The 15,312-nt window shown below is 38.3% G+C and overlaps 1 protein-coding gene across 1 annotated transcript; it reads right to left on the bottom strand.

Moving 5' to 3' along the window:
* Positions 1–605: 605 nt before the first annotated feature.
* LOC137025190 (C-type lectin domain family 17, member A-like) lies at positions 606–13,079 on the bottom strand. Its single transcript, XM_067393218.1, has 7 exons — positions 12,920–13,079; positions 10,134–10,343; positions 7,378–7,427; positions 6,308–6,365; positions 1,060–1,187; positions 854–954; positions 606–738 (listed from the first exon to the last, which is right to left on the bottom strand). The coding sequence occupies exons 1-7, from the start codon at positions 13,077–13,079 to the stop codon at positions 606–608; spliced, it is 840 nt and encodes a 279-aa protein (XP_067249319.1).
* Between the last annotated feature and the right edge of the window lie 2,233 nt (positions 13,080–15,312).

Below are 15,312 nucleotides of genomic sequence, written 5' to 3'. Positions count from 1 at the left end.
TATTTCATAAATCTCCATTGTTTTGAGTTGATTTGACCCAGAAACACATTTTGGTTTCACAGACAGGGTTTAGTCTAAACCAGGATTAAGCTTTAGTTTAATTAAGGCATTTAAGTAGCTTTTATAAACGTTCACTAGAAAAACACATTACTGGTGTGAATCTTGAGACAAAACAATGACACTGAAATATTATTTTAAGATTCTGTCAGTACAAGTTACTTTCAGTTAAAACTGATCAAACATCTGAGACTAACTTAAGCCTTGTCTGTGAAACTGGGGGTTTAAGTTTTATGCACTAAATTAATAAAATAATGCTTCTGCTTTCTTACTATGTAATTATACATTTGTAATCATTTTTGAGAAATAAAAATGTAAATGATTGTCATAAAAAAAATAATTTTCTACAAAACTATAATTTTAGTGATATGATTCTCTGTAGATATGCTTTTATTTTTTGTAGATGACTAACAGTCTTTTATGTTTTAAGTTATTAAAAATGTAATACTTGTTACATAATGTGAAGTTATTACATTTTGCTTTATTACATTATTATGAGTTGCTTGTGTGTTCATAATGCATTCTGCTCACATATTTATTGAAATGTGTCATTTAAATATATTCTTCTCACAGATCCATCTAAATGCATCATTACATGGATTATCGTGCCATCCTGTTGGATAAGTAAAAACACAGTCTTCATTACCACTGTAACAATTAGGCTGTCCAGACTCCCAGATCCTGAAAGAACAGATCAGCATTAGATGTTCAGTGCTGCTTCCTGTGTGATATGATACTGACTGTGAGATATGATCATTTATTAGAGAATAATCAGTTTAATTCAGTGATTTCTCACCCAGAGGTCATGTTGGTGCCATCAACCCATTTCCATCTGCCCTCCACATCACTGTCAGTCAGACCAATCCAGAAACCATCAGAACTGTTACTGGCAAATCCCTAAGAATAAAAACACAGATACATTTAATCATTTACGGGTAGAAGCTAAACACACGTTCACACACACACACACACACACACACACACACACACTCTTTCACTCACGTGTTCCTCTCTGTTGTTTATGATGATCAGATCTGCTCCTCTCTCTGTACAGTATCTTCTGCTCTCAGCCCAGTTCTTCTTCTCAGTGGAAATGAAGTAAAGACTGGATTGAAAGTAAATCCATCCATCTGTAAACACAAACAGTTTAACTATTAGCACCTTTTTCAGTCTTTTTATCTTGTCTCATTCATCTGTGAGCTTTAGTGTTAGTGGGTAGTAACTCTCTCTTTTAAAATAAGTCACTTAACCCTAAAGCCCCGTTCACACCGCCAGTGACTTTTTCGCTGCACGTCGCTCGTCTCTGTACTGTGAAGTCACTTGTGGGCGTTTCTAGTGCTGTCGCACTAATATCATTGGTAAACTGCACATCTGGCCATATCTATAGAAAGTGCGATCACAAATGATCTATAAAACTAAGAAATCATTCTAATTTGACTAGAAATTAGGTTTAAAATAATTAAAAGTAGCATTAAAAGTAGCATTCTGCTGTTGTGTGTTGTGCCTGCAGTGCAATAAATCATTAACTAGATTAACGATCGGTCTATCAACTAATTAAACTCACTCATACTAAAACGTCATCCGAATTTGACAAATAATCAATTTTCTTGTCCCTAATAATCAACACAATGCAGGGGAAACTGTAATATGAACTGCAGCAGTCATATGTGGAGAGTGACTCTAAGGTAAAGCTAGATGTGAATCAATAGAATAGAACATAGAATCAATGTCATGAAATAGTTACATGACACCTATCAGCAACCTATACACATAACATAAATATAAAAAAATGTGATCTGTTACAATAGCTGGTTGTAAGCAAGCACGCATGACAATGAAGATAGAAGTATAACCCTCTTTAATAAATCCACACAGCAGGTAATCCACAGACAGGTTCAACAGTGAGACAACCACACAATACATGAACAATACCAGACAACACTGGACTGAAAACACAGGGCTTATATACACAGACAAACGAGGTGGGTGATTGAACACAGCTGGTGGTGATATTGAAGGTGATCAGTAGCTATGGAAACAAAGTAGTGGTGGGAAATGGTACAACACAAGTCCAGAAACAGAGTGCACATGTAACAGTGATCTTGAAATTCTGAATGAATTAGGCCTATGGAAGCCCGTTTCCACCACTAAATAAAAAATTAAAAACAGTAGTGATGGGAAACCGAGGTTCATTACTCGAAGCTTTTAACACAGTGCACATTAGCGACATCACTCTTGTCTTGGATCAATACAGTTCTGTCTCTCATCTAATCTCATCTAAATTAATTTGTGACAGTGAGACCACTCGTGTCAAGTGTAACCTGGTCAACGGATTCAGGTATTGATCAATAATATAAAATATACAATTATGTGATCATAACTGACGTGAGTAGTTAAAAAAATATATTTTGGGTGAGCTTTTTAACCCTTATGTTCTGTTCGGGGTCTCTGAAACCACAGCAATAAAACATAAATGCATTTTCCTTTTATGCATCAGGTGAAGCGCCATTTTTTTCAAACCAGCTGTCTCGATTTTCCGATACTGTATGATGTTCGAAGCTTCAAACGTCATCGATCACGTAGTATTGTCATTTTGATACAAGCTTCGGTACAGTGTGTGATACAATAGTGCTTTGAAAACTGCGTCGGAGCATCAGAGCCCCGGTATCAACCGTCCCATCACTAAAAAACAGTAATTATGACTTTTTATCTTGCAATTCTGACTTTTTTCCTCACAAAAAACAAAAGTCATAATGACTATATCGCAGAATTGAGTTTATATATCACAATTCTGACTTTATAACAAGCAATTGTAAGAAAAAAAGTTCTGACATAAAGTCACAGTTACTGTTTTTAATTTTTTATTAAGTGACGGAAATGAGCTTCCATACTATAAAGCGTGCATAAAAGTGCTCCCTTTATAACCACTAAACTGTCACTAATCTTTATTCATTGCGATCTCACAAAGTTCAGCTAATAGATTAAGCTGTCTGAACAATGAATATCTTATTTGGCCTACATAATAACTATACTTTTTTTTTAAAAAAAAAAGTTCAATTTTAATTTTCTATGAGAAGATTTGAGTGTGCAGATCTCAGCACTGGACAAAAACTCATGCGTTCAAGAAATCCTCAAGTAAGTTTGTAATTGGCTACATTGCTCAAAAATACGTTGTAAATAGAAAACCTGTTTATATTAGTTCTCAACACAATCGTGTGTGATTGGTTATAGGGCACAACACTCTATAACGCAACATGAGCAGATCTATATTAAATGCCACAATCAACACTTTTCATTTAATTTCCATTTTCACTTTATTACTGGAATTCACGAGTGATTTGCATTAAGTTGAAATATCTGAACTTTTGTCGCGTGTCTCCCGTCGCTTGACACGCCTACATTCTGTCGCCAACGGTCACTGTCGCTTTTGTAGCAGGAAGTCGCCAGCACTCCATTAAAATGAATGGGATCCTGTCGCTTTGTGACGCTTGCAGTGTGAACAGGCTGAACAAGTGTCAGTTATGAACACAATCTCAATAGTATTCACAGGGATTGTACCTACACTCCACATCTAGGGATTTCATGAAATTGTTATAATTATAATTATCCTAAAAAGAGGAAACTACGGTGTCCATTTTAGGACATTCTCGCATCTCAGTCATACAACGAAAAGGCGTCATGCCTCAGACTAAAAGGCTTCAGTGATCGGACAAAACGGCATCGCACCTCAGTCTCAGGAAAAACGACGCCAGGTGTCAGGTCTCGTACAATTAGGCATCGGACAAAACAGCCTCAGACCAAAAGGCATCAGATGAAACGAACTCAGACAAAACGGCCTCAGAAAAAAAGGCATCAGACAAAAAGGACTTAAGGAAGCAAATTGCCCTGCCTCAAAGTGACATCACATGTACGCAGTTTTCTAACTGTTAAATGTTACACCAAGTTGTATAAAACATAGTCAATTATTTTGTAAATTTGTATTATTCGCTAGTTTTATTTGTTTGTATAAAAAGTTAGATAAATAACACATTTCTTGCATTGCAAACTATCGTGAACACTTCTGAAAATGAACCATGGTTTTATTATAGTAAAAGTGGGGTAACCATGATTTTTTTCTTATATTGATACTATTTGTATAACAATAGTTTTACTACAAATCCTACCATAAACTATTTATGGTTACCATGGTTAACTACAATAACCATGTTTTTTTTGTAGTAAAACTATGATTCATTTTCATAAGCAAAGTAAAAAATCTTTAGAACTATTAAACTGCGTTGTTAAAACCACAACTGCTTTGTGTACAGAGGTAACCAGGGAAACGGCTTTATTTCTGCTGTTCCAGCGCCACCTACTGTCGATTACATTTTAATTCAGATAATTGCTATTTTTCTGCAGAGTGCTGACCAATGTGAAAGTCGCCATGTTCTTTTCTGTATAGAACCTGTATAGAAATATAAAAAGGGGGGAGAAAGAAAAAGATAACTGAAGGATTGCATTATGATGGGATAAAAGCCAATAGAAAGTTATACAAAAACATAGCCAAAAAAACAAAAAACAAAACTGATGACTTTTTGTCTGAGTCCGTTTTGTCCGATGCCTAATTATATGAGACCTGACACCTGACGTCATTTTTCCTGATTCCTGAAGCCTCTCAGTCTGAGGTGCGATGCCGTTTTGTCCGATGACCGAAGCCTTTTAGTCTGAGGCATGACGCCTTTTCGTTGTATGACTGAGGTGTGAGAATGTCCTAAAATGAACACCATAGGAAACATTTGTATGTTCTTTACATTTTACATTGTAAATAGGTTTTATACTTGAATTTATGGTTCACTTTATTTTGATGGTTCACTTTAGACATTGACTAACTATAATAACTGTAGTCAGTGAACTCTCATTAGAGTATCAGTAGACTGTTAGTGTAGGGTTAGGGTCTGGATTAGGAGAATAAACTGACATGTAATTGTAAAGTTACTTATAGTCTGTAAAATATCTGTTGGGGAACACCAAAATAAAGTGTTGGTATGAAGCAGACGGTCTACTGATAGTCTAATGAGAGTTAGTTTACATGTAGTTGCAAAGTTACTTATTGTGGGACAACAGGTCTTCGCAGGCCCGCTGTCAGGCGAAACTGGGTTTGCCCGAAAAAAAAAAATAAAAAATAAAATATGGCAATCACTTTTAGGTGACAATCACCTTTTTCTTGGTCATTTGGGTCATTTATGGGGGGTGGGTGCGCGCTGCCCTTCATCTGCATGCCATGCGGGCTAGAATTGCAAAACATTATTGGATAATTCTTATAATTGATATTTCTCTGGGCCAATCGGAATCTTAGCACTTTTCTCTTGGCCAATCGGAATCTTAGCACTTGCGTCAGAATCTTGAAGCACACAGCGCCAACTGAGAGATCGTCATTGAATGGCTACACGCGAGTCTGATGCAAAGAAGCTTATTGACAGTTAAATTCAAGGTAAGTCAAGCTTTTTGGAGCAAAAATAACAGCTATTTGTTTGCTTGATTCAATTAACGTCAGCTACTGCTTTTGCATATTGTATTGTCATCATACCTATGACGTTAGCTAGGCTTATCGTTAGCCGGGTGCTCTGCCCTGAGTAACGTTACGGCTACTACTCGAATTCTTAGCTAACGTTACCCTGAATATTAAGTTGTTGTGCGTCCGCATGAGTGCGAAGGTGTCATTCATGATGTAAGTAAAAAGTTAAATGTGACTTTACACAATAGCTGATGTGAGAGTAAGTGTAACATTAAAGGACAACTCCGGGGAATTTTTAAGTTAATCTTGATCGTTTTACCTTTGTGAGTACTGTCTATAGAAAAAAAAACGAACCGGATCGGTGCTTGCAACGCGGAGCTGTTACAGTTAATGCCCAGAGCTCCCATTCAGCTAAAACGGCAGTTATGGGGGCATAAACCTAAAGAGTGTCTTTGTGCCTCTTAACAGACACAAAATGCAATTAAAATGTCTGTTTAACATGTACAGGGCCCTTACATGACAACGAGATGCGTTTAGCCACTTAGATTGTTAAAATTTACCTCAATAGTAGCGATGTGATGTCCGCTCGCGAACGAATCGTTGGTTTAAAATTAGTTGCCTAACTTTTGGACCAAAGCCATTTTATTGCCAATGATAAAGGAGCACAACTATATGAGTGTGTTTTCAATATTTTTACAGCTGCTGAAGCCCTTCCTGGACCAAGTACTCCAAGGATACATTGCATGTGGGGAATACCTGCAGAGCAAGCTGCCACTGGAGAGCATGACCCTGCAGTGCCTGTCTGCTGTTGACCCTATTGCAAGGGGGCACTCCAAGACTGGACGTCTGCTGAGACAGCTTGCAGAGATGTTAAACCAGTTTCTCCCTGCTGATGTGGATGTTCAACAAGAGGTTAGCTGGATAATGCACTTCCCTAATGTTAGTATGTAATGCTTGTTTGTGAGTCTTGTGTGGATGCTTTTGATATTGTTGCTGTTTATTTTTTAACCCTGCATTTTACTGCTGTGGAGGTTAAATGTCCCTGGTGGGATAATTAAATGCTTATCTTATCCTAGGTTCTCCAGTATAGCGTAGACCAGAGTCTGCCAACTTTCAGAGAAGGAGATGATGCTGTCAGCTGTCTTTGAAACAGGAAGGTACCCAGGTCTCAGCATGGCAGTAAAGGCAGCGTTGTCTGTGTTCCATGGGCCACTAGTGGAGTCTTCATTCAGTCTTATGTCTGAAATCATTGACTTGAGAAGTGGCAGCATGAACATTTCCACTCTGAGTGCCATCCAAACTGTGAAACACGCTTTGCTGACCCGGAAGCAGACAGCATTGCAGATGTTTAAAAGAGAAGACCTGAAGTATGGGCCAGTGGACCAAAGGATGTGCCACAACATCATGTCGGCCGGAACCAAGGACAAAGCTCTGAGGAAGCAGGCAACCCTAAAGGAGATAGAACGAAGGAGGGAGTTTGACTGCCAGCCATCCTCAAGTGCTGCCGCAGCAAGAAGAGCCAAGGCAGAAGAGGAGGCGCTGGCCAGAAAGCAACATGCAGCCAGGTGCAAGAGAGCTTGTGAAACACTCATCCAAGCTAAGAGACAAAAAAAAAAAAATGTTTTTCATGTCTGTCAGTCTTTTATTTTTTATTTGTGTCATGCGTCACAACACTACCTTGCGTTTCAATGTTGTAAATAAAATCATTTTAAAAACATTAAATGTGTCATTATCTTTAAGTCGCGCTCAGAAATGTGTAATTTGCATATTAAAATCACAAAAAAAATCAAGCTTGGGGCACCCCCCACCCCCCACGACACTGTCACCTTTTTTACTCTGAGGAGTTTGCAGGTCTGCAGTAGACAAACAACCAAAGCTATATACAAAAGTAACAAACAAAAATCAAAGAGAAAATTATATACATATATATAAATATACACACAAACTACTTCAATGACAATTAAATCGCTTACGGCACCACACTTGCTCGCTCGCCAGGTTAACTGACCACACTTACTTCTTTGGGGCTCCTCTTTATAGTCCAAGCCCCGCCCCTTTTGTTAAAACCATCACAAACATGAGTGGGTAAGTATTCAGGTGAGTATATACATTTTCACAACACCACATAAATATATACACATAAAATAACAAAATATTTATAGAAACAAAATCTAGTCAAAATAACAAATACAAATGTAGATATAAATAATACATAATAATAAACACATAATAAACACAATAAACACATAATAATAATGCCACATTTCCATTATCCCCCCTTATTAACGAGACAATGGACAAGCCGACTTCGGTTGCTTCGTGCCGACTCGTCCACACACAGCAGTCCCGGCACTATTTATCCAGGCCAATTATTATTTACTCCAACTGATGGTGGCGAAGCAACGCAAAAGACCGGCAACACAGACACTGACAAACACAGAACACAGGTATGTGTATATATACACGATAACATGACAAAACATAGAAACAGAAACGAAAGACAACCCAGGTATGTATGCATGTATGCGGGGATTCTGACGGGGATGGAAATGGAGTGGATATGTTTGTGTGTATGAAGAAGACCAGCGTGCTAATGGCGTGCGTGTGCACCCACATCGCCTCAGCAGGGAACGGAGGATGAGGTAAAGACTGTTCGGTTCACTGTTCTTTTCACACTGCATGACTATCTTGGCCAGCATTCAGTCGCTGCTGTGTTCACACTGCACGATGTATCGGCGACAGAAGGTTTCACTGCATGACTTTACAATAGGAAGAATCGCCAACAACTCTGTCTGGCACGCAAACTATGTTTCACAACCAAACACACGTGAGATGTGACAAGGAAACAACGCGATATCACTCGTGCAAGACCGGAGTTCTCACGTGAGACTGGGATTATTATTAAAAACGGTAGCCTGCAAGAAGCTTGCAATACGCATTGCCTGTGCGCTGATTTGCATCAAAAACAAGAAAAAGAAAAGAAGAATATGGAGGAGGAAATGGTTGGGGAGACGCTGATATTGTGGTCTATAACTCCTCCCCGAACTCCCCGCTTCTCTGTATCTTGCTCTCTTATTGGCTGTCGGTCATCGCCGATGTAGTTTTCAGTCAGAACACTTTTCACACAGCATGATTTTGAATCGCCGACAGGTCCAGATATTTAGCATGCCAAATATCTCACGGGCGTCGGCGACTCGTCGGCGATTCTCTCATATCGCGTCTTTGCGCATTCACACTGCGTGATTGTCACTCGCGTGAACGAGCACTGATTTGACTGTGATTTCGGGCATTTGTTGGCGATTTCTCAAGACCTGTCGGCGAGCCAAAATCGGGGCTAAAATCGTGCAACGTTAAACTCTGCTTAAGTTGGGCTGTGTGTGTGTGTGTGCTGCACTAACCAACAGGGACAGATCACTCTGTCACACTTGTATTCAGTAGAATGTGTAAAGTGGACAATTGAAATAAAGTGGTAAAGGTGCCCTAGAACTGAAAATTGAATTTACCTCGGCATAGTTAAATAATTAGAGTTCTGTACATGGAAATGACATACAGTGAGTCTCAAACACCATTGTTTCCTCCTTCTTATGTAAATGTGATTTGTGCAAAAGACCTCTGAAGAACAGACGAATATAACTCAACATAACACCGACTGTGATGCAACAGTCGGGATCATTAATATGTACGCCCCCAATATTTGCATATGCCAGCCCATGATCGAGGCATTAGACAAGGGCAGCCAGTATTAACATCTGGAGCAGCACAGCCAAATCAACAGACTTTATGCAGGTAAGCAAACAAGGACAACAGCGAAAAATGGCAGATGGAGCGATAATAACTGACATGATCCATGATAACATGATATTTTTAGTGCTATTTGTAAATTGTCTTTCTAAATGTTTCGTTAGCATGTTGCTAATGTACTGTTAAATGTGGTTAAAGTTACCATCATTTCTTACTGTATTTACGGAGACAAGACTGTCATTATTTTCATTATTAAACACTTGCAGTCTGTATAATTCATAAACACAACTTCATTCTTTATAAATCTCTCCAACAGTGTGTAATGTTAGCTTTAGCCACGGAGCACTATCAAACTCATTCAGAATCAAATGTAAACATCCAAATAAATACCATACTTACGCGATTAAACATGTTGCATGATGAACACTTTGTTAAGATCCATTTTGAGGGTTATATTAGCTGTGTGAACTTTGTTTGTGCAATGTATTATAGAGTTGTGAGCTGAGTTGGGAGCGCGAGCATTTAAAGGGGATGCGTGCTGAATCGGCGCATTTATAATGATGCCCCAAAATAGGCAGTTAAAAAACTGAATAAAAAAAAAATCTATGGGGTATTTTGAGCTGAAACTTCACAGACACATTCAGGAGACACCTTAGACTTATATTACATCTTGTAAAAAAGCATTCTAGGGCACCTTTAACAATTTTATTTTGTACTATAGACTCTTTCCATGCTGTGAATATGTGCACTAGAATTACACTTGACATTCAAACACCTATGAATACTAACCAGATTATATTCCTGCTCTGTAGAAACTACTAAAATGACAAAAGAAACTCACCCAGTTTACCAAGACTCATCTGAAGATCATTTTTCTCCAATTTTAGCTGGTCTCTCTCATTGGTCAGGTTTTCATTCTTGGATATTAACTGTCGACTCTCTAGAGTGAACGTGACACACAGCACTATGACTGCAGTCAGCAGAAGAACACACAGCAGCACCAAACACACTGCAGCTGCTCTGGAGCTTCTGATCTTCACACAAACACTTCCTGAAAATGACAGATATCAAGATAAATGTTTTCTCAAAACTAATTGTATGTTTGTGTTGTATGTGTACCTGTATGGTTTCTCTTGGTTCAGTGTTTATATTGCCATGAACAGGCTGAGACATTTTTGTTCACATGCTGAAGCTATATATGTTTCTACTCTGTAGTCCTCTGCTATTTGAGACTCTACTTTTAGTAGTTGAGGCCAATATGTGGCAAAGTATATCACAGTACAAGAACATGTGACATCCTGTCTGTTAATACCAATATATTTGCATAATAAAAAGCTCTTCCTAAAGGGCACTATTGTGATATTGTGGTTAGATGTAGCAGCCGGGTTCAAATTAGCACAGTACAGTTATACATGAGAGAAAAGTCACTTTGTCACTTTACTTACACCAGTAAAATCAAAATTGATGAGAAAATGTTGTCTTTTTAATGTGATTAAAATCAGCACATGACACACGTTTTACTATGATGTTTTTTTTAAGATGCTTTCAATAGTGCTTTTTTGTTCTTTTAACCCTCAGGGGTCTGAGGTTTTTCGGGGCCCAGGAGAAGGTTTGACATGCCCTGACATTTGTGCTTTTTTCAGTTGTTCATAAACATATTAATGGAAAAAGTGGCATTACACTGTATTCAGCACAAACTAGGCTACAATAATATGTGAGTAACATGTATGTACATGTTTGTATTTTTGAAGGAATAACGTTTATGCGTGGTTATTGAAAGAACTAAAAACTTAAGTCACTGAAATAAAGCCAAAAATATATATATTAAATTTGTGTTCACAAGACTTCTGGGTATTGGAGGTTGTAGACTAGAGTTTTTGCTTCAAAATGAGGTAAAAATTATGCTGCCTACTCATTCATATAAAACAATAGAGAGATTTAAATTTTCTAAAACATCTTTGGTCAAGAAACACAGTATGCGTGGAGGTGTGAATCCTCATGTATAATGGGTGATTCTCACCTGAGAAGACAAAAGAATTGCATAAAGAGCTCTAATGAGCTGCATAAATAATGAGCTCTTTCAGTCAGGTAGGCTGTGAAAAAATCATGTCTCAGCTCATCATGGTGTAAATCAAACATACAGAAAAAACTGCAATACTGTGAAATATTATTACAATTTAAAATAATGGTATTCTATTATATTCTTTAAAATTTCTGTGATGAAAAGTGTCTGAACAATTATGTTACCTCTATGGCATTTCATATAGGCTTTTAGCTTAAAAGCATGCGCATTTGGAGAAATATTGATGGATTCTCATATGTTTGTCAATTTTCTATACAGAGGAGTAATATTTATTCAATATTTATTGTCTTCACTATGAACGCTGGATACTGTTTTCAATTCATACTTGCAGCCGGAGGGCGCTCTGTACACCTTTAGTCCACAAATCCATATAAAGAAGAAGAAGAACCAGAAACTAACGGCATGTCTTCTAGAGCTCACTAACCATGGCTTTAACATCCAGATAAACACTTTTCAAGACAATAAATACACGATTGAGACGATGAATGCATGCATTGCCTCTGAATTTGCCTCTGAATAGCGCTGGCTCCGTGGGCGTGGCTGCATTAGCAGATAATGAGCTGAATCACCGGCATCTGACATGGCTCTCTTTTCATACAGATTACATAAACAGAGAATATTTGTTTTCGATTTGACTTACACGATTTAAAACCTGACATTTCAACGTTTTTTTAGACAGAAGTCTCATTTTTTGTGATTAGTATTCACTAAGTTACAGTTAATTTTCAGAGAACTATCAGATTGGACTTCGTTCAGAGGGAGACGAGAGATCACGCATCATGTTAGTTTTCTTTATTTTGCAAAAAGCACAACATTTTGTTTTTACTCTGAGTGTATACAAATAAAAGAAGATATTCCACAGATTAAAATGGTGTATAACTCTTAATTGTATGTGCAACATTGACGGAGTATTTTGAGTCTCTTTCACACTGGTTAGAAAAAAAACGCGGTGGTCACGCCGGCGATACCCTCAGACCTCAGAGTGTTAAGCTATTTCCTCAAGTTCCTGTGAAATCTTCAAAACATCTTCATTTATTTGCCACAGAACGATTGTAACTAACAGCACTATGCCTGTAAAGTCAAGCCTGTGGTTTCTTTGTTTCTGCACCAACACAAAGATAGAGCAGCATTCTCATGAACATTGTTATAAAGGACTCAGGTACGGTGTACATTTTAGGACATCCTCAGACTTCAGTCATTGGACAAAACCGCATCATGCCTCAGACTGCAAGGCTTTCAAGTCTCAGGAAAGTCAGTGTCAGGTCTCGTACAATTAGGCATCAGACGAAACGGACTGACCATCCTAACTGAAACACACAGACTGAGTAAACATTTTAGTCAGTTTTTTTTCTCTCTCCAAAATCATATACAAATGGTTAGTTATTAAATCGTACAACAGCATCAGAAGAACACAAAGCTGAACCAAACACACTGTAGCTTCTTCTGATCTTCACACGATCACTTCTGAACAGCACAGGTCTGACATTAGATGACTGAACATGTGCAGACTCTGATGATTTGATCAAAGTAATGAATGTGATTACCTGTACGCTGAAGTGGTTGGTGTGTGTTTGTCTCTGTCCTGAAGTCATGATCTCTCACACATTCTGCACTCTCATAGATTTCCACTATCATCTCCATTCTGTCTGTGTTCATTCCCTCAGACTCAGTCCTGATCACATCTTCATAAATACCATCAGACATTTCTGCTCTTTAACCTTCAAACATTAAATGATCTTGTTCATTGTTTGTTGTAGATGTAGTCAGCACTCGTCTTCTTTTTAAAGCCAGTGACAAACAAACTTGTGGTCAATGTGTGAAAACAAAAACGTGACATCAGACTCTTAAAGTTGACATGAAACAGAAGTTGTGAAAGTCTTTCTTCCCTTTTGTGATGTATATTCAAGTGAAACTCGCCTATTGCTGTGATGTCATGTGATTGACAGGTTACACCAGTAAACACGTCATCAGAGAAGAGAAGTCATTGCAAGAGGGAGGGAAAGGTATTTAAATTAAAGATTATGGGTGCACATGGATTTTAAATGTGATGTGCATTGATGCAATATTACATCAAAAATAAGAATGGTTGATTTTAATTTCATAGTGACTTATTCATTGTTGTGGAAAAGTTCTTTATTCCTTCAGTGGTGAGAATGTAATGAAACAAACACTCAGGAAATGTCTTTGTTAATTTTATTCTTGTAAGAAGGTTGTTTAAAGAAGATTTCTACACAGTTCTAGAGAGAAGAACACCCTCACCCAGAGCGGTTGTCTTATATATGCCTCTTATTGTTCCTTGTTACCCCAAACCAATCATAACACGTTACTATATTAGGATCATAAAAACTGAAAAAAAGAGAGAGGTCTAAAACTTATCAGATGCCCTATTGAAGTCCAAGCTGTCAAGACAAACACATTTGCACCATTGCCTCACTTCCTTTGTTAGTTTCAGAAGCATTTCTTAAAATACAACAGCATTAACAGTAATTTTCCACTGAACAAGCTGTTTTAAAGTCCCCCTAGTCAATTATTTTATCACTTAAAACTCATCTTTGATCACCAAAATGACATATTTAAATATTTTTTCCACTGGAAAAAAATCTTCATGACTTCAAAATAGCTTGAATGTAACTCTACACTCTTGCCTAATTTCAAATTCATGGATCAATGAATATGCAAATTAGCCCCGCCCCCACTCATGGCAGCTTAAAGAGTCTTCTGTTGCTGTAGTGACGAGCAATATATGCGTATATATTGCTATATATGTGTAACCCCTCACCCAGGTCCTACTCGCCCCGCTCTCGAACCCGGGTCTCTGTCGTGGGAGTCGGATGCTCTAACGAGGAGGCTAAAGGCTGCAACCTCTAGCGTCAGTCGCTAGAGCGTCTCTTGAGATTAGAGGAGTGAGGTTTACTCGCACAGCAACTACTAGCTGGCCTCCGTTACACTCACGCCCCTAAACCTCACTCCCATCCTGGTCACGGCACCAATGTAACCCCCCTCACCCAGGTCCTACTCGCCCCGCTCTGTGCGGGCCTCGAACCTGGGTCTCCGGCGTGGGAGTCTGGTTCAAATTGTGGTTTTCGTCTATACTGCTAATTTTGCCCTTCATGACAACTCTGAGGGGGGTGAATTTTTTTAGAACTCATCTGTTTAAATTATATTAAGCCTTAAAGTTCTGCATAATTAAGGGAGTGGTCACTTGAGTGACAGGTGGATTGCCGCTGCTGTCCGTGAGCCTCAGCAGCTAATTTCAGCCACTGAATTTGGCATCTCAGCCGTATTTGTGCTTTTTTCTGGATTATTTTATACAATATATGGCTGCTGCATTATACTCAAGACAGATGTACGTCTGTGTACATGTGCTCGCATGCGGAAGATAAACAGAACACATGTTGTGGGATCATCGTGGCATTGGCTAAAAGTTTTGTTCCTGAGATTTACTACAATGGCAATACCAGGGCCCTCATTTATCAACAGTGCGTAGAAAAGGTTCTGTATTTTGTCTTACGAATGAAATTTAGAATGTGCCTAAGTACAAGAAAATCCACATTTATCAAACGCGCGCACGCAGTTCTTACGCACATGAGTAAGCAATCATTGTTGATAAATACCACATGTGCATAAGTACCATGCTCGTTCACGTTCATGGTCATTAGCATTCGGAAACGCCTCCAATTAACCATATATGGTGACAACACTTCCCTTTAAAAATTACGTGATTGTGTTTTTTCCTCACCGCAATAATGGCAAAGAGAGCAAAGAAGAGGAACTTCACAAACACAGAATTAGAGATACTTGTAAACGAAGTTGAATCCAAACAACAGATATTGTTTAGTTCATTCACTGCAGGAGGAATTACAAATAAAAAAAAAATGCTGCATGGGAGAATGTCACCAATGCAGTTAATTCCGTTGGGTCTGAGGAGAGAACTGTC

The sequence above is a fragment of the Chanodichthys erythropterus genome, chromosome 8 (assembly GCF_024489055.1).
Source record: "Chanodichthys erythropterus isolate Z2021 chromosome 8, ASM2448905v1, whole genome shotgun sequence".
In the NCBI taxonomy this organism is placed as follows: domain Eukaryota; kingdom Metazoa; phylum Chordata; class Actinopteri; order Cypriniformes; family Xenocyprididae; genus Chanodichthys; species Chanodichthys erythropterus.
Note: the sequence above shows the minus strand (reverse complement) of the source record. Positions and strands in the feature narration are given on the sequence as shown.

Coding starts and splice junctions, on each gene's coding strand:
- LOC137025190 (XM_067393218.1), bottom strand. CDS start 13,079: ATGTCTGATGGTATTTATGAAGATGTGATCAGGACTGAGTCTGAGGGA. Junction 7,428..10,133: donor GATGAGTCTTGGTAAACTGG/GTGAGTTTCTTT, acceptor TTTTGTATATAG/CTTTGGTTGTTTGTCTACTG. Junction 6,366..7,377: donor AACTCCTCAGAGTAAAAAAG/GTGACAGTGTCG, acceptor CCCTTGCAATAG/GGTCAACAGCAGACAGGCAC.